General features: G+C 47.6%; 5 protein-coding genes across 5 annotated transcripts; 4 read left to right on the top strand and 1 right to left on the bottom strand.

Moving 5' to 3' along the window:
• Window positions 1-1567: 1567 nt before the first annotated feature.
• LAJ45_09857 (uncharacterized protein) lies at window positions 1568-3065 on the top strand (the record flags this gene model as incomplete). Its single annotated transcript, XM_046119396.1, has 5 exons — window positions 1568-1699; window positions 1788-1824; window positions 1918-2255; window positions 2338-2694; window positions 2748-3065. The coding sequence occupies 5 exons, from the start codon at window positions 1568-1570 to the stop codon at window positions 3063-3065; spliced, it is 1182 nt and encodes a 393-aa protein (XP_045967471.1).
• Window positions 3066-4380: 1315 nt separating this feature from the next.
• Window positions 4381-5280, top strand: LAJ45_09856 (uncharacterized protein; the record flags this gene model as incomplete). The annotated part of the gene is made up of 1 exon (XM_046119395.1): window positions 4381-5280. One exon carries the CDS (start codon window positions 4381-4383, stop codon window positions 5278-5280), a length of 900 nt encoding a protein of 299 aa, XP_045967470.1.
• A 1923-nt stretch (window positions 5281-7203) lies between these two features.
• On the bottom strand, window positions 7204-9254 carry LAJ45_09855 (uncharacterized protein; the record flags this gene model as incomplete). Its single annotated transcript, XM_046119394.1, has 3 exons — window positions 7204-8399; window positions 8449-8746; window positions 8811-9254. The coding sequence occupies 3 exons, from the start codon at window positions 9252-9254 to the stop codon at window positions 7204-7206; spliced, it is 1938 nt and encodes a 645-aa protein (XP_045967469.1).
• Window positions 9255-9964: 710 nt separating this feature from the next.
• LAJ45_09854 (uncharacterized protein) lies at window positions 9965-10648 on the top strand (the record flags this gene model as incomplete). Its single annotated transcript, XM_046119393.1, has 4 exons — window positions 9965-10050; window positions 10127-10300; window positions 10408-10474; window positions 10556-10648. 4 exons carry the CDS (start codon window positions 9965-9967, stop codon window positions 10646-10648), a joined length of 420 nt encoding a protein of 139 aa, XP_045967468.1.
• Window positions 10649-12272: 1624 nt separating this feature from the next.
• On the top strand, window positions 12273-13784 carry LAJ45_09853 (uncharacterized protein; the record flags this gene model as incomplete). The annotated part of the gene is made up of 2 exons (XM_046119392.1): window positions 12273-12716; window positions 12774-13784. 2 exons carry the CDS (start codon window positions 12273-12275, stop codon window positions 13782-13784), a joined length of 1455 nt encoding a protein of 484 aa, XP_045967467.1.
• Window positions 13785-19844: the final 6060 nt, after the last annotated feature.

Raw genomic sequence — 19844 nt, 5'->3', positions numbered from 1 at the left:
AACGGTTTAGACGCCGACGTCGGGCGAGACACCGTGTGTTTGCCCAGGGCTGCGAGGTTCGGGCCTTCGGGGGTGGGGGTAGTAGCGGGCCGCCGTTGCAGTACCTTTTGTTCTTTTCTTTTTTTTTTCTTGTTTACTCCGTGGTAACAACTCGGGGCGGGTGATACTCGAAGAGCTGGTTTTTGGTTTTTGGTTTTGAAATTTCTCTACAGGAAGGAGCGATGATGGGTGGTGGACGGATGGGACGCCGATGGCGATCGATATCCTGGATGACCTGACCGTTCGATAACTTGCCGGTTGAAGATGTGCGCGAGAAGACCTGTCTTGTCTTTGGATACTGGTCGAAAGAATACCTTTCAAGTTCCGTACTAGCACTGATACCACAACCACTGTATCCCCCATATCATGTGTTGAGAAAATAGCAGTTCGTCAGTCGGGTCTCGGTACGGGACGAGATGCCGACTAGACTTGGAGTTGAGGCATGAGTCGAGCTTGACCGTGCCCCGATATATCCGGGCGGTGTGTACGTGACAGTACAGTGACACTGGTTGTTAGATGTCAATGTATGATCCGGGGTTGAGGAGAGGTGAGTAGAGTAGAGTAGCTGGGATGGGGCCTAGGTGCAGTGCAGTGCAGGATAGGGCAGGGCGAGATCAATTGGGAGTGGGAGTGGGAGTACTAGTGGGATTGGGGCGGTGATGTCATTGGTGCTGTGTCTGGTGAGGGTGGTTTGGTAATTGGGGTTTATTGCATGTCGAAACCCATTATCGTGGTACATGGGTCTGTGCAAGAGAACTGTATAATATGAAGTTGACTTGCAATTGCAGATATAGACATACTAAGTTACACGGCTTTGTGTTTGTTCTCGTGGGTGTATTAAATAGTTTTTACAGTCTTTGCTATCTGTTACTGTGTCAAAACAACGATTTTGGTCTTGATGATACAATTTTGTTTTATAAATTAAGGAGACTGCTCCTTCTTCTCTCGTTACTTCTTTTAATTCAATCATACTCGACTCTCTTCCGTCTCTTATAAATTTGCGACCTAATCAACATTTTTGATACTATTAAAACCTCGCAGCTATACGAGTTCTTCAAGTTTCATCCTCTAAGGTTGTTTACCCACTGCTATATTAAATCTTCAATACTCCAGGGTGCCTGGCTACAAAACCTTGGGACGATCTGCCAGAGACTATAATGGGCTCTAATTCGATGTCTCGATACTCCGCGTCGGTGCCCGTTCTACACACGCAAAGTCTATTTCTAAATGGAGAATTACAAATAATCCGGGGTTGCTTTTTCCCGGTATCGGTATCTCTGTCTACCCGGACAGACCCTTGCCAAGCACACGCAGGTCATCGACTCATCATCCCCCTCCCGTTGACATGACATTTAAGCCTCTCTTCTCTCTCCCACTCCTCCTAGGTCTCTGACTCCACGCACATCACCACCACCACCACCACCACCACCACCACCACCACCACCACCACCACCACCACCACCATCACCAATACCACCATCACCAATACCCCCACCATACCATATAACTATCCCATACCCATACCATCATGGCCACCACCGCTCAAATGTGCATCGGCGTCTCCTGCGCAAACGTCGCCGGCACCCTGCAGTGCCCCAACTGCCTCAAACTCGGCAAAGAATCCTTCTTCTGCTCACAAAACTGCTTCAAAACCAGCTGGGTGCGTCCCCCCTCCTCCTTCTTCTTCCTCCCCCGCTACCTGCTGCCCCGAACGCTGCTAACCCCTACCCGCACGTTCTCCACACCAGCCCACACACAAATCCGCCCACAAGAAAGCCCCTGCAGGTAGCTCCTCCTCCCCCCCTTCCACCCGCACCTTCCTGCAGACCCTTCGAGACCTGCGCTTACCCACGCCCCTCGCGGCCCCCTCCCAACCAGTAAGCGGCACATACGACCCCTTCCCAAACTACCCATACACCGGCGGCCTGCGCGCCACATATCCGCTGTCTGCGCGCTTCCCGCTCACCCCCGACCGCCCGCTGCCAAAGACGATTGAACGCCCGGAATATGCGCTCGACGGCATCCCGCGCAGCGAGAATGCACGTGGCCGTAGCAACCGCACCATCTCTATCCTGAGCGCTGAGGAGTGCGAGGGCATGCGCAAAGTGTGCAGGTTGGCGAGGGAGGTGCTGGATATTGCGGCTGCCGCCGTGAAGCCCGGGGTCACGACGGATGAGATTGATGCCATTGTGCATCAGGCTTGTATTGACCGCGATGTACCCTTCCCCCTCCCCCCTTCCCCCCAGCCATATATCTTCTAGCTACTAGAGGCTACTACTGCTACTAACACATAGACAGTCTTACCCGTCGCCGCTCAACTACAACCACTTCCCCAAGTCCGTGTGCACATCCATCAACGAGGTCATTTGCCACGGCATCCCCGACTCGCGTCCGCTCGCCGACGGCGACATCGTAAACATCGACGTCACCCTCTACCACAACGGCTTCCACGGCGACCTCAACGAAACATACTACGTCGGCGACGCCGCGCTGGCCAACAAGGACACCGTGCGCGTCGTCGAGACCTCGCGCGAGTGCCTCGACGAGGCGATCAAGCTCGTAAAGCCAGGGATGCTGTTTAAATCCCCAGGGGACCTGATCGAGAAGATTGCGAAGAAGAGGGCGTGTAGCGTTGTGAAGACGTATTGCGGCCATGTATTACCCCCTCCCCTCCCTTCCCCCCGCACACAGCTAACACCCCCCACCAGGGCATAAACCAACTCTTCCACTGCGCCCCCAACGTCCCGCACTACGCCAAGAACAAAGCCGTCGGCACCGCCAAGGCCGGCATGTGCTTCACCATCGAGCCGATGATCTCGCTGGGGACGTACCGCGACACGACGTGGCCCGACGACTGGACGGCTGTCACCACGGACGGGAAGATGAGCGCACAGTTTGAGCACACGCTGCTGGTGACGGAGGATGGGGTTGAGGTGCTGACGGCAAGGACGGCGAGCAGCCCGGGGGGTGCGGTGGAGGTCGAGGGCGGGAAGGTGAACGTGGTGGATGGGAAGGTGGTGGCGTAGACGGTTGAGAGGAGAGGGGAGGGGGAGGGGGGAGGGGTAGATAGGGGTGATAAAAATAAATGATGTGAGGTATGTTATGGGGGTGTTGCGGTGGCGATGGGGGATGGTGGTGCGGGGTGTGTTATGTGACTTGATAGTATAGTACGGTGCAGTGTGACGGGGGTCCTGGTGATACAATACATACGCCCGTGGACGATTGATGCTCCTTACTAAAGTATACATACATCGTAAGTATCCCACCGTGCTCTACCTACGTCAATGTAAACAAGTTCCCCCTTCCATCCACCAAGAACTCTTTGCAGCCAGCCCAAAACACGTGATGTCTCCAAAACATGCACTCTGATCATTACCCTTTACCCACACTAGTACACGTACGTATGTTCCCGGGGTTTTGATTCGGCCCTGAACTTGCAGCTTATACCCCCGGCCCTACATGACCATGTTGTAGCTGTGTGGGTCTGTTGAAGAGCTTTGTTGTGTATGTATATGTGACGGGCTGCTGTTACGTACGTACGTGTAGCTACAGTATATAGTGTTTTGCTATCTCATTAATTCAACATATAAGGCATTTATTGTACCCTCTTCAGGCAGTGAGTGGCTTGGTAGTGGTGGTGGTGGTGGTGGTGGTGGTATGTAAGAAGGAAGACAGCTATATCGGATGTAACGTCATGTAGCTGTGCTACGGCTAGATATATATTCTCCGTGACTACTTATGATCTGCATAGGAAGGGTCACTGGCTGCGTTATTTTTCGGAGCTGCACGGATCGGAGAGGCGACGTGGGCCGTGGACAGAAAACTCGCCGCTACACGCTGCGGATAGTGGAGGCGTTGTTTGATCTGGCCGTCGAACCGGGGAATAGTCGGTGGATCTATCCGGTTTGGGAGTGGAGTGCGTGTTCTGATTATACTCTATAGCTCTAAAGCAAGGGGGTGGTAGGTAGGTAGGTAGGTAGGTATCTTTACTGTTTATTATCACGATGCGAGAAATAGACTGCGTAGAGTGCTGCTTTGAAAAGAATATATCAGCGAATTTAGGATTGATGTTTTGGTCTCGAGAGTACGTCTGAATTATTCCCACAGGTGTAGGTGCTTGGCCCTAGATTTCCAGGTGAAATGTCTCGATAAGCCCGCCAATGACATCACGACCAGATTGCATCTCAGACACCCAGCAGGTCAACACCACCAAGAACAAAGACAGAACCTCCATCAGCATCATCACGGTGGCGGGTCGGGGTCTCACACACTGTCCAAGCCCGTATATATACCTTCACATCCCCCTCACCCCTCTCCATTCCCCCCAACAACACACGCACAATGTCCGCCGCCAACTTCCGCCTCCGCGTCACCGCCGGCCCCACCTACGACCGCGCCACACACACCCTCGTCCCCGTCAACACCTCCACCCCACTCACAATCACCACCCCCACCTCCACCACCACCCTTCACATCCGCTTCTCCTCCTACAAGTCCCCACCCAGCCAGCCCCTCCCCTCCACACACCCCTACTTCGCCCACCCGACGCACGCAAAGGCAAAGGACCTCTACTCCTTCCAGCTCCTCTTCACCCCCACCGCCGCAGACATCAGCGGCGCCGACCTTGTCTGGGGAAACGACTTTGACCGCCCCATCCGCGACCTGCTGCCGTTCGGCTTCAGCGTCTTTTGGAACATTGGCAAATGGATCGACCCGGGGCTTGAGGGAGACCTATATGCCGATAAGCCGTGGGTGTGGGGGAGCGTGCTTAGCAGTATGAACGTCATCGCTGTTGCATCCCCTGGCACTGCCACGCCGCAGGAGACGGAAATCAGCGACGTGGTGCAGACAGAGATGCACCCGCCCCCGCCTACGGAGCCCGGGGCGGGATGGAGCGGCGACACAGTGCTCGAGGAGGACATGTCTGCCTCTACCACCCCCGCGGGCATCCCCTCCGCAGCGGGGGCACGGAAGAAGTTCTTCCTGGAGCGGGGGCGGCGGGAGGGGTTTGTGTTTCGGCGGGGGTGGCGGTACGGGTTTGACTTTTTCGGGCCGTGGCTCGATTTTGCGGGGTTTGAGATTCGGCTGCCGGGGTATGCGCTGGATTTGTTGAAGTATTGGGATGGGCAGCCGGTGCGGTATGTTTTGCGGAATGCCCGGACGGGGGAGGTGTATTTGTGTGTGTTGCTGGACTTTGTGGAGGTGGGGGAGGGGGGGGTAGAGGTGGAGGTTGTGAGGTGAGGGGGGGAGGGGGGGAGGGGGGAGCTAGAGGTGGATTGGTTTTTATATCACTGTGTGTGTGTATCTATACATAGTTTTAGAGCACCGGGGTCAGAAGTGCGGTAGATTACAGTAATTTTAAGAGCTATTATCAGTTATGGGCTACTACGTACAGTCCTATATTCACGATTATTGAAGAGCTTCTTTATCCTTCAGTGCAGTGTAGTAGTGTCCTCATCCACCTTGCAGAAACTTTGTGCATGTCGAATCTCATTCTAGTGGTGGTAGTTATAACAGCACTTCCTTACCCTTTTTTGACTACAACATTCGCACCTGATCTTGTACGTAAAAGCTAAACTGCCTCTTTGTCTCCCACACTCGCGGCCATATACGTGTAGTGCCGTTTCCTTTTCATCGTTATCCGGATTCGCTAGGTCGCGATCCGCACCGCTATCCAGTTGAAGTCGTATATCGTATTTCTATAGGCCGCCGATATACAAGTTGCGTGGCACCATCAACGAGACATTTTGCTCTGATATTTATGCCGCTGTTTAGAAGGAACTGTACGGCCTCTAGCCTCTATCCTTCTCCATGATATATTATATCCGCACCAATATATATATTGGCTAGTAATGGTAAAAGCAAATTGGAACATCTCTACTCTACGCAATATTTATGCGTGTAAACTGCCTTGGCTCTATCGGTATTTACCTCCCTGATGCTTAACAGCAAGCATACTGCCTCCAAACACCCGCGTAAATGTACCTACATGTACGCAGTGGTCTACTGGTTTTGTGGAATGGCGATCATGGATTATCACTCGGTCTTGTTTGTCGGGGGGATTTTCTAACCACCCGCCAGATTATGGGATACGCGTGACCCTGGGGGGGGGGGGGGGGGTTTTAAGTTTTTTGGGGTCGTTAGTATGTACATGTAAGTGGGTGTGTGTTTTTTTTTTTTGGATACATGTAGTGTGCATGCATGACTTACTTTGACTTGTATATATTTTAGGAATGGTGCCCCTCCCGGAAACTCTTCGAGTTCTCCGAGCGCTTGGTTAGCTGATCTAACAGAACCACAAAGTCTTCGATATACCACTTATAGCGAGTTTTCCGTATACATATTGGGAAAACGACCTCAGTTATAACTTGAAGGGGGGGGATATTGGGCCGGCCGAGTTAGATGGTATATACAGGCACTCTACAAAATTGAGATTTCGAGCCACTTTGAAATCGAGATATAGATAAACACGCACTGATATTCTCATCTACATAATAACACTGTTCAAATAATTCAGGTGATTGCATGTTCTAATAGTTGCATATAGATGATTGGGCTCGGTAAGTTGTGCTGCGTGTACATACATAATATAGTGTCAAATTTATCATTGCCCACCAAACATTAATTGCCAAGACACACTAGAGGGCCAGGGTGAGCAAACATTGCATGTTGCTTATACCGGAGGGCAAGTAGGTCTTCTGATATTGCTAGTTGTTATGTACTGATTTTTTTAGAAAAAAGAAAAAAATATCCCAAGCACCCTAGAGAGCTCTTGTCTATTAGGGGGAGATACTAGGCCACCACCACCATACCGCCAACGCTTTTGAAGAGTGACTGTACAAATAGTAGTGCCATATATGTATTCTATTGCTTTAGAGATCACGAGTACAATCTTCGCATTTGCATATTAATTCATGGATACCAGAGATAGCAAAAAAAAAAAAAGGTTATTCAATTCGTAGACCAAGTAGAGACAAGATTTACCTGCACACAATAATAAACACCTCTCTGAACACCCACCCAACACTCGGATGGGGGAACGAGACAAGGAAAAAACACTGATACTTTCCCAACAAACTCCAGTACCCAAAGCACACAGCCCATTCATTAGCCACTAGTGAATCGTACACCAATGCACAAGATAAACACAATTATCCCCCTCAGTTAGAAACTCGCCATATCGATCCAGGTCCCCACGAAACCCAGATCGCTCGCATGCGCGCCCCTCATGATGTCCTCAAACTCCTCGAAATTGATCCTTCCGGGGCCACCTCGCTCCCTGATTTCTGCAGCATACATCGCACGCTCAGCAGCCTCCTTTTCCTGCGGCGTGGGCTCTTTCTTCTTGTACTCCTCTCCTTCAACCGGCTCCTCAGGGGTATGCGGGATCGGAGTTTCAATGAGGTATGGGTTGGTTGTCTTGCGCGACTCTTGTGCCTGTTCTTCCTTTACGGAGAAAAGGTAATCAAGGAGCTCGTTGAGGCCCCGCTGGGTGATGTGGTATAAGATCTCACTCCCTACATCCTGTTCCTCGCCTCCAACACCACTGTCGTCATCATCATCGTCATCCATGAACTCTCTCCGCCTTGCCTCCTCCCTGTCGGCCGGAGAGGACTCTGATTCGGACGATCCTGTATCTAGACTTGGCATCGTAGCGGCAACCGCAGCCGCAGAGATACTATCTTCGCCAGCGGCAAGCCAATCCGCATATGTCTGGTCAACCTCTCTAGGCGCGTGCGAATGATGGGATACATCGCTGCGGGAAAGCCGGTCGTCGCCGGAGGGAAGGACAACGGGGTTCATATCAGCGTCTGAGTCGGCTTCCCATGCCTCCTCGTCACCCTTCCCCGCGCGGCGCGTACCAGTTGGAATAGTGCCAGAGAACGCGGCAGAGATTGGCTGTGAGCCTACCAGTACGTTGGCGGCTTGGTTTGACTCGAGCATGTCGTCTTCCATAGATGCTACCATGTCCTTTACCAGGTCTTTACTTAGGGCATAGAAAGCGCGGAACATACGGAGGAAGTCATTACGGTCGACATACCCGTCGCCGTCGAGGTCATAGCCCTTGAAGATCCTCTTTAATTTCTCAGGGTTGCGGCTCTTGTTGTGGTTCAGTGCGGAAAGGCCGCGAACAAACTCTTCGAAGCCAATGAGGCCGTTGTTATCGGTGTCATAGAAGGCAAACATGCGGTCGTATATAAGGTTTGGGGGCGGAGGGCGCACGTGAGTGTTTGGGACGAAACATTTGTCAAATGTTTGGCGGGAAATTGCACCATGGAGGTGAAGAGGATCACTAACGTATTCGGTGGCGGCAAGACATTTGAACTGTTCGTAGAGGGCCTCAATTTCGGGTGGTTCGACTATGCCTGTAAGTGTCTATTAACATAAAAAAAGGCGAGGGGTTCGTACATCCCGTTTCGCCACCAAATATCTTTACAACGTTCTGTGGTAGTATTTGTGGCATGAGCCCAGGTTTTCCGGGGTACCATGGTGTCTGTGCCTGCCTCGGATTCCCCAAGAATGGGGCGGGAATTCGAACTTTGTAGAAAAGATGGGTTTTGGGGTGGGAGTCGAGTGCTTCGCAATGTTCGCAAAGATCAAAATCGACACAGTTTGCGCAACGATAGCGGATACCACGGATTGGCATTATATTACAACTATTACATGTTACTCCGCGGTGAACATATGAATCACGTTTGGATTGATCCTATAATTTACCGTTAACAGCTGAGCTCAAGCTAAAAGGGAGAGGAAGAGGGAGAGGGTTATACTTCAGCAATTAAGTATAATAAATTTAAAAGATTCTGATTTTCTTTTGTGTCTGGCGTATATGAGAAGTCACTATCATTATCCGCACCTCTTCCAGCACCACGAGCTTCTTGGGCAACAGTAGCAGCCTCTATAAGTGTTTCATGCATAGACTCCGGAATTTCTATTTCACCAAGTTGCTCGTGCTCATCCGCTATGATAGCGCCAATTTCCGGATCAGCTGTGCTCGACGAAGCTGCAGAATTCTGATTCGAGCCACTATTAGCCCTCCTTCCGGAGCGACGTGAAACTCTCCGAGCATTGGAGCGCTTTAAACGTTTGGCTACAGGGCGGGAGGAGTTGTAAATGATCTGGTATGCGACAAGGGACGCAGCGACAGCAACGACGGGAATGATGACAGGATAGAAGCGAGAGATGGAAGATTGGCGTAGGGTTGAAAGTGACATGTTTGGTCTAACTGATTATATGACGTCGCGGCGAGGGTTCATGAAGTCGAACGTGAACGTGGTTCTGAGGTAAGTTCCGGGGTTTGAAGCTTCAAGAGGCTGCGTCGAGTTACCAAAGCATGTGGCGGTGATCATCTGGGCCCTATGAAGTGTGGCGGGACCTTTTTTTTTTTTTGCGCTGCTCTTCCCTGCTTTGCCTCACGTTGAGTTGCGTCCTGACGTTGTTGGCCAAGCCTCTTTTCTTCTCTATCGAAGTTCCAGCCTGAATCTTGTCAGCATCTACATGTATTCGCACTCGTAAATCAACATCCACATCACCCCTTCTTCTTCTTCTTCTTCTACACATATCCTGCAGAGTAATATAATATCTTCCTCGTTTCTCCTGTTCTTCTTTTGCGAGTGTTTCCCGTTTCTGATCTCCAGCGCCTCCCTCCTGCAGCCTTTCCTCTTTTACTTGGGCTAGAACTTCCCCTCCCGCTCGGACCTCCCCCTGTCTAACCCGTGCGCTCTCTTTCACCGCCCGCAGATCTGTTCTTTTCACTTTTCCTCGGTGGTCTTCGTCCTTCCTGCGCCCGTTTTACCTCTCTCACTCGATCATCACTCACCTCACTCCTCATACATCTGACGACTTCTTCTAACGTCCTGCACGCGATCACGACTCGACCAACGACCCTTTTTAACGCTCTTCTCCTACTATCACAACCGTCCCAATGATGTCCGGTGAAGCATGGCTGTACCTCCTCTCGGTATTACTCAATGCCGTCAACCTATTCCTTCAGGTCTTCTTTACTATCATGTGAGGACCCTATTTTCTATTGCCCTCCCTACATTATCTGGCCTTTTCTTAGTTACTGTGCTAACAAGCAAATAAGGTACTCGGACCTGGAATGCGATTACATCAATCCCATCGATCTATGCAACCGCCTCAACACCTACATCATCCCTGAAGCTGCCGTGCACGGATTTCTCACTCTGCTATTCCTCATCAACGGATACTGGGTTGCACTGGTCCTGAACTTGCCGTTGTTGGCATTCAACATTAAGAAGTATGTGTTCCCTTTCCGTCCTACCTTGCGGCGGCTCCTCCGATAGATAAGCAGTCACGCTGGAGTTTTCTTGTAAGGCGAGAGAGATAAGAACTAACCAAAAATAGAATCCTCGACAACGCGCACCTTCTCGATGCAACGGAAATCTTCAGGACCCTGAACAAGCACAAGAAGGTTTGCCGCACCCTATTGGATCTTCTCCATGGGTACCATATTTTAGCATGTGACTAATTTTGAAATTTACCGCGACAATAGGAATCTTTCATCAAGCTCGGTTTCCATCTCGTAATGTTCTTCTTCTACCTTTACAGCATGATCGTCGCCCTCATCCGCGACGAGACCAACTAAGAATCTTACGAACCTTTCTTGCTTGGGATCGCCGGAGTTGGTTGGGAATGGTACTATTCAAATACCAAAAGAAAAGGTTTCGGACGATTGGGATTTACTGAAAAGGGTTAAGGGTGGAATGGATTGGAGACGAGCTAGAAGACTCGATGTAACGGATATGCGAATACGAATATATTGGACGGTTTAGGAGGACACTGGACTGGAGGTGAGGAGTTAATACAGACCTTCCCCTCTCTCTTTGGGAGTAGGGAAAGGATTTGGGATGATATTGCTGTATAGACACATCTATTGTTGCTATTTTACCTTTCTACTCTATCGCGACTGCTTTTTTGCCATGTTTGGAGCAGGGGCGGCGGGGTTTTCTCTAGTACTGTTTAGGTGTCTCTTTCTTTGTATTCATGCGTAGTACTCATTATTCTAGTTTCATTTATGCATGTGGTTATTTCTTTCGTTTTTCACCCCTTCTTGAAAGATGATTATTTTGCCAGTAAAACGGAGTGTGGTCAGGAAATTTGGGGATTGGGTTGGGCTAGGCTGGATCAGATTAAGGTTGATTTAATGTGAACGTTCTGTTGGAATTCTGCCTTTGGGCGTGCGTTTTTTTGATCATTTTGATGTCGCAGAACTTGCATGTGATTGGTGAACATATGCGAGTGATTTCTTGTGATGGGACCATCAGGTGGCCATTCCGCAGAATGGGTAGGGGGACGAGAAGCATAGAATAGGAGAGGATGGGATGGGATGGGATGGGATGGAAGGGAACTGGATGGGGGAATGGGACAGGAGAGTGTTCATATCCACACATTTAAATGTAGGGTAGGCGACAAAGCGGTCAAACACAGGAAGTCTTAGGTTACATGGTCCAAGAATTACAGAGCTTGAGCACTTGTACCTGCAAAAGAGTTTAAATTATGAATCAGGAGATATCACTCTGTTTCCTACAGAGCTTTCTGTATTTGGCTGGATACAAGTCATTTGCGGTCGTACTATTCAGAGTAAGCAAGCCTTAAACCAAGCAAATGGTACGCTCCTACAAGTTCTTCAATACTGTGGCCTCAGTCTTGTGACCTTTGTACAAATTTCATAGGTTAACTTTGAATGTTGATTATAATGGTTAGATTTGGGGGACATCTGGCTATACAAAATACCAATTATGCTCCGCTAGTGTAGTATCTTTTGTGGCTAGCGTATAAATTAGTGGTGTGGTGGTGTTGCTTAACTTGTAGCCACCGGCCTGTACTGTGTTTACTACATGTATGTATGCTCGACATTATTTTTGCTCTCCTCCCCCTCCACGCTCTTCATACATCTTAAGCCATCACCCCCATCTGTACTGTTTCACTATTTCCAACTCTTCAGTTCTACAGTCTCCCTTCTCTTCCTACCCCCCTGCCTTGCATCCCTACAGCCCTCACAATTGTACGATAGGAACGAGAATCACTTACTCCTTTCATTCTCATAGCATTGGCCCAATTGTACACGAGGGTATAAGAGCCCATCAGGCCTTAAACGCTCAAAACGTCTTTCGCAGCCTAGGCTTATCTCGTCAGCTTCTCGAACCATCCACACAGACATCTATAGATACCATAGCAAATAGTTGATTCCTATCACGCTGGATACAACCATGGTTGGGAAACGATCCCGTCCAAAGAGCCCTTCGGGCCCCTCGACCAACTCCCTTGACGCACTCGCGCAGTCCGCACCATCTACAGCAAAAAGTCCTTTTTCATTCAAAATCCCAAACGTCAAATCGCCAGTGCATCAGAAAAAGGTGTTAACTAAGGGGATGGGCATGAGGAGCGAGGGCAGAGTTGTTAAAATGAAACCCAAAGAACCAGATGATGCCGAAAGACTCTTAGAATCTGCCATGAAGGAGAAAGTACTGAAACATGCCGAAATTGACCTAGGAGTCCCGGAATGTGTCGACACCAAGCAGGAGGTCCCGGGTCAGCTTGAAGTTAAGAAAAAGATCCCAGATCACCTTGAAATCAAGCAAGGAGTGCCAGAACATCTTGATGATAAACATGAAGAGTTAGAAAGTTTTGACACCAAATTAGAAACTCCAGCGGTAAGATCAAAGCTAAAACATATATTGTAAAATATACTAATAGGGATTAAAATGCAGGAATGCCAGGAAAAGAAGCTACCTACTCTTATATACGACTTGATCAACGAGTTCTTATCAAAAAAGAATTACAATATCACCATGATGGTAGAAGACAAACCTTGTGTCGTCATCCGCGCTTTGAAATATGTTATTGAATCGTTGTCCGAAATGCCTGGATCAAGCGCAGGGGGTTCTTTAACGCTTACCTCGGCGAAAAATACAGCCGATGAGATATGCAGCCGTGTATCTATACCTACTAACGAGAGGATGATTTACTGCTGTATATACTGTGATTCGCACGACGATGGACTTGGCTTTGAGGAATTATTTGACCACATAGAGGCCCAGCATCACCATGAACGACAATGGCATGGAAGTTGGCGTTCAGCACCATGGCCTAGAATCTTACCAATTCGGTACGCAGCGACGGTCCCGCACCAAGATGAGGGATTTAAAATTGTTACAGACAATATGAGAGAGATTCTTTGGAAGATGAACGAGTTCCGAATGATGCACAATTACCAGCGCCTAGCATTATGGTTCCGCCTTAGCCTCGACTGGTATATCAAATTTGACGGATTCAAGGAGCCACACTGTGAATCATTCTTCCGATGCGCTCTATTCATACAAGAAGATACCGAGCACTCCATATTTAAAGCAATTCAGTGCAATCTCTGCGGCAGTAGTAGCAGCAACTACGGTACTGAGCGGTGGGACATCTATGATTTGAAACGTCACTTTAAATACGCTCATGCTCGAGACGAAGAGTTCGGAATATGGATGTACAAAATGATTGGGCTTCCTCCAGACTGGAATCTTTCTAGCTTTGGAGAGGAAATTACAGACGAAGACACTAGGAAACAATGGCTTGAGTTGTGGAAACTATCGGGTGAGGGGCTGGAAATTCTAGAAGGTCTGAGGAAAGCCAGGGAGGTGAAGCTAGCTGGTGAACATGCTGTTTCTGCTATGCCATTTGCTGGTTACGATGAGAAACATATAGTATGGCACCCGGATGATATGCTGACATAGGTGTGAAGAGCTGTAGAGAGTTGCACTTGTCAAGAGTATCAGAAAGTCTTAGGACAGAGAGCTAAACCATACCCTAATTTACAGCATTATCTCTACATACATAAGTCCTAGTTACCGGCTCAACTGTTTAATTTTTCGTTCATGATCAAGTGCAGACGACCTAGCTGCAGCTGCAGCCCACGAGTGCTAGCGATAAACCGAGCTCCGTCACACTGTAATCCCAAATAATAGTGAAAACTATGTACTCGCGGGTTAGTTAAGTCCCGAGAAATTTTGTGAGGTCGTTGCGGCTGAGAATTCTCGGGGCTTAATAAAACTCATAAGCAGGGGAAGAATTGGGGGGAGTTGTCTTGCTTGAACTATACATATAGCTATGGTTCGTAGATATCACCAACTAGGACAGTTGTTACGAAGGGACGAGGGAGAATAAGACGGCTGGTTGAGTTGACCCGCCCACCAATCCGGGGTTTACGTATAATATCAGCATATTAAACATAAGCGGTTGTTCATTTCAAATCTCTATTATCCCCCGGTTCTTCATAGGGCCCGATAGAATCCTCCCACTTCGGTCATGGACAATCACTCGGATATCTTGGCAAAGCTGCATCCTCCAGTAAATGCAGTGTCCAACCTTTACATGCCCAAAGTGATCCTTCGAACTCTATGGCCGTAAAAGGTTTTCCGAAGACCTTTACAGATCTAAACGCAGTAGTCCCTTGTCCAGACGGACTATACATGTCTCATAATATCCACTAATGGTTAGACTGGCTATAACTGATTCTCTTTGAAAGAATACGATTCTAGTGCCTCTGTAAACTTCGTTAAGGGAATTATATGGCTTCTATAGCTAGTTCTGGCCATTAATTAACTTAAGGTGTACTTCTATGGCATGAGTTTTACAGCAGCGTCGATTCCTGGTGGCCTCTTATCGTCCCGTGAAAATGTTAACCGAGCCGAAGTTATAATCAGCTTCGTTTGTGATAGATAATATAACTTCAACTCGAGTTAGGCCGTCACATCTTAGCCTGGAGACTCGGCCAGGTCATTTGCTCAGCTGGAGCCCCGCAGCTGTGATATTGAAAGGGTTTCAACACCGGAAGTTAGACCCACAGATTGTATCCGATGTTCAGGAAACAACGATACCTAAATCATGTGGTGTCTATGGTGTCTGTTGTGTTCTAGTTAATTTATATATCTGATGATCTTGCTCAGTTCTAGAGGGCCACAGGTTGACGAGCAGGTTTGCGTGAATCGTTTGATCTATAAGGAATGGGGCGGATTACTCAAATTTTGACTGGACTTTTGTATCGTAACGAACGTGAAATCGACCACATGAACTCTATCCAGACCGTTGAGGAATGGTCTTACGGAGTTGACGCGCAATTGGCTCCGATACTTCAGCCATATTCTCGTCACCGGTCCCGATATATTTTGGTGAGAATATGAGCGTTTATTGGTCAATTAGATATGTATCCTTTTAATTTTCTCGATAACTAACTATAGATGTACATGTGTATAGCTTATCCTAGCGTTGTACATCAAATATTTTTCTCCGTGGCACATGGTCTATCAGTTCGTTGTTGGGTTTACGGGTAGGGCATGTTCCAGGAAAGACCCTTTCGTGAGTGGATAGCGCCATTTCCATTCTTCAATAGAGCATAGTGCGCAGCCTGGGAATTGATAAAATTCTCAAGCCGAGCTTGAAGAAAGAAAAAAAAAAAAAAAGCAACAACCTGGTTTGGAGCTTCATTCTCTCTTAGTTCCTAGGAATTATATAGGTGGGTTATAGAACACATATCGAAAGGTCGTTTGGCGGCAGCAAAGGTTTACCGTCAAGTGAATGCTTAGAAGTTTATGTAGCGTCACTTTTCACTACATGTTTGTCACGGCCGTCCCGTGCTACGTGCTACCAACATCAACCCTGGAAACAGCATGGGTTAACAAGCTGTGGTACTTGAACGCGTTCCACAGCCAATGCAAACACATGTCATACTTTGAACCGTAGGAGACTATGGACCGCCCATCGATCCGAACTTCTACACTTCACATAGTTCAATATAATCTCTCAGATGCCATCTAACCCCCCCTTTCATTGGCATTACCTGAGCCAAGAGGATCTTTCTCACTCGTTCTCTCGCACGACTGACACGCACGATACAATTCGGCCGAGAGATATCCATGTATAGACAATACAAAAGATCAGAGAATGTGATCAGGAGAGAAGTACATCCGTTTACTTGTCCTCGTAGACCCTATCGACGTGCATATCCGGTCACCGCGTACCGATAAATCCGTACCGGCGATATGTTTTCTGCATGCATATAAGTTCTGGCGCGCTTCATTTACGTTGTAATGATGTGTGGACTTCGTTCCGACTAATGAATATATACACTGTTACGGCTATACCGGTTGGAGTAGAACCTTTGTCTGAACGGTGTAGACTATTCGTACAGGGTTTCTTAGCATCACTATCAAAATCCCATGTATAAATTTCTAGTAGTTGTCAGCAAACCTAGCAAGAGAGTTCCCTGCAGCATTCGAAATTACTAACACTCAGCATACTTCCTATAATTCCTGCTATTTTTGAGAGTTCCCCGTACAGAGCAGCCGGTGCTGACAGTTGACGTTAGGCCAGTGTGGGCACCCAGTACTCTATGTGGTACATACGATGTCTCAATTATCTGAGGAGGGTTCAAAGAACCCATAATCCTGGCTGGACTATTCCTGGGGAGTTGATATAGAAACACGGGAGCTCGCGATTAGCATCAGGACCGGACAAACTCTCCGCCAACTATTCGGCTGTTTATCACGGCCAACCAGCTGGCCAGGTTTTTGAGTATCATGCAGTCAGGCTGTTATAATACCGGCCGTGGGGCAACAATACCGTGCTAAATTATTCTCGACTTAATGCTGGATTTTCAAACTTTAGATGTATTGAAATCACTATGTGCATGGCTTTGGCATTTTTGAAGATCTGATACCTTGGTCTGCACGGACTTCACTTTCGTCTAGATCTTTGATGCACTTGCACCAGTTTGAGTTGTTAGTATGTACAAACTGAACTACAAAGCATATTTCGTGCCTTAAAACTGCATCACTATTAAGCTTTCTCTACCAATCAATAGGTTATACGTGATAGTGGCTTGTGAGGCTGTCTATTTGTGATCTGTGAGTGGTGAGTTGATCCTCTCCCCTCATCAGTGAGTGATTTCTTTTGGGGGTGCCTTTGCCGACTCACCTTCGATATTTGAGTTTGTGATATTTGAAATAGACAATGCTTTTCACTTAACGACGTGTTTCAGTCTTTCGGCATCGAGCCATCCCCCAACTTTTGTCGATCATCACCTGATTTTAATTACAAGAGGCATTGCGTGTGGCGGTTTCGTGTGTCTTGAATTGAGCCACCAACCAAGGGTTATTCCTTGTGCAATGCAGTTCGTATCTCTGTCTCTCAACTAAACCTGGGCAAAGGGTAAGTAGGCAGACGCTGATGAGCTTTAGTCCCATGATTACGCCTCGAGGATTTTAGTAACTGTGCCACAAAAGGCCCGAGCTTGCATTCAAGGCTTAATATTCTCAGCTCCACAGCTGTGTTATATCGCCATCTATGGCTTCGTCGATGTCTAGATGCTCCACTAACTTATACTTCGTCTTGTTTATTTGTGGTACATGCCATGGCCGAAAAAATAGTTATTAGCCTTGAAGGCTTGTTACAAGGTAACTGCTTTACACATTATTCATACTTTATCAGCATTAGAAATGACAAGGTACGTAATATGTTTATTAGGGGATCGCAAATAAGTTTGGTTACCAAATGCACTAGTTCATAGTGATTGCCGGAAACATTAATGAACTACTAACCATCGTGGTGCAGCGGTATTGACAGACTTGGCATGCAAATTATATTAGCGCCCGGCAACAAACAATACCGGCCGGCGTCGGCGTAATAAAAATCCCCCGCCGAACTACTATTAGATTTATTTAATATATTTTGCATAACTTGGCACCGATAATACCTCTCGGAAACTTCAGCGTAATTCACTTTATGAAATATTCACGGGCAGCCGAGATACACATTCAACGGCACGGAATCCGTTACTGAATATATGATAATATGATTTGGGACGTCTACGTAACTCGTCTAGATGTTAGCGTTTTTTCTTTCTGATTCAGGCTAAGGCTTCCATATCAGGTTTTTTCTTATGAAGTTTATTTTCCATCACAAGGACAACAAGGAGTCATTATGAGAACTCAGCTCACAGGGTACCTCGGGATGGAGTTCCTGTGCAGTTATAGCCGCACAGTGCCATTTGAATCTTATATCTTCACTTCCAGCCAAGCCCTAGTTCTTTATAGCCAGTGTTATAAACCGCTGCGTATTTTGGAAAGTACTAGGGCATTTTGGATAGCCGAAAAAATCAACCGACACGTCACTTGATTGTGTGGGCAGATGCAATCATAAAGGGTCACTCGCGATAGTAGTTCAAAGTTCAGCTACTAAAGTGGGTAGAGAGGCCGTACGTGCTTGTTACACGCCCGTGTGAGAATAGCTCACAAAATACTACCGACCAAACTTTATTAATCAACGCTCTGAATTCAGATAGTCTACTATTATAAAATAGATATTTCCCTGGAAGAGCTGGGATGAGGGGTCAATTTCTACCTAGCTGATGCGGTAGCAGCGCGCAGGTATGCCAATTCTGTACATTCCGTATAGAGTACTACTGATTTCTTTTATTAGGATATATATGCTTTTCTAGATGACGCGGGGCATTTCACATGCGGGGAACTAACTAGGGTGATCAAAGCAGGGCTTCCAGTACCCGGGTAGCTGTGGTGAATATGAGTACCAAAGAGGCGCAGTAAGCAGCCATGTCCTTCCCTTGAGATCTTTTTAAGCTGGTACTAAACTCTTTGAGTATTTTTTGTAGGTACATGTATACATGTATACAATGCCACACTCGTTACTGGTTGGCTATGGATGCTACACTAACTAGTTATCAGCAGGGTATAGATAATGGCCCAGTGCTCTACAAGGCATTCGATCTAGTATGCTATAGTAAGGAGATACACGTACATGTATGTATCATGCAGTAGGTATGGTAAATATCTCAGTTAATTTTGAATTTGATTCTGCCGGCTTGCCGGGAGGACCTGGTAGGTACATGTAGGCATGTAGGGATCAGCAACCACGGTACTAATACTAGGGAAACTATAGTTATAGCAGAGTACCTTAGTCGTGATAATAGAGCACAGTGCTCAGCTAGAGTATACGCGTATTGAGTACCTGTAGGTCGGGTACTTTAGAGTATCTAGCTGTATGGTTACTACATGTGGTAGGAGGTAGGTATGTTGACTCGGTACTATTCTCTACATTGCAATTGGCGTATACATACTCTATCTGAGTGCTCTAAAGCAGACGACTGGCTACAGACGCCTCTCCACGACGACCACTTGTAGTCATTCGTCATATCACTAAATGTAAGCCTTACTCCACCTTCCAACGCCTCATGTTCTATTTGAGAAGGAAGACTGGTGATCAATTGCGCACAAAAGAAAAGTCTGCAGAATAGTAATCTCCGAAAAAGTAGAGTAAATCCCAAAACAGTGATACTCTACATACAGACTGTAGTCGGGAGGCACAGGATAGTCTCGGAACGGCGTAGCCGCAGACCAGATCGGTTCTTTCCCTCGCTTGTGCGCGTACCTACATTTCGGGAAGATTATCCCACGCGTGATTTCTACTGAGAGTAGGGTAGCACAAGACCATGAACTGGAATTATCCGGCGCCTGCAAAGAGATGACTTTGAGGTAGACTCGACCTCACTAAACTAAAGTAAAAATATTACGACTGGAAGGAGAAAAAATACACAGATGCTAGCGCACCATTGCGCCCCGTGCAAAAAGGAGATTAGTTAACTTAGGTACCCAGAAGAACCTATAAATTGGTATATATAAGGAGGTCAATTAATGGACAAGAAGGAAGGAAAGAAAGGTCTCAAGCACAATAACATCTGCGGTCCAGAGTTATATAGTATATATTCATATCAGATATCTCCT

Source organism: Morchella importuna, assembly GCF_003444635.1.
Source record: "Morchella importuna strain M04M26 chromosome Unknown Morimp01GS039, whole genome shotgun sequence".
NCBI lineage: Eukaryota > Fungi > Ascomycota > Pezizomycetes > Pezizales > Morchellaceae > Morchella > Morchella importuna.
Note: the sequence above shows the minus strand (reverse complement) of the source record. Positions and strands in the feature narration are given on the sequence as shown.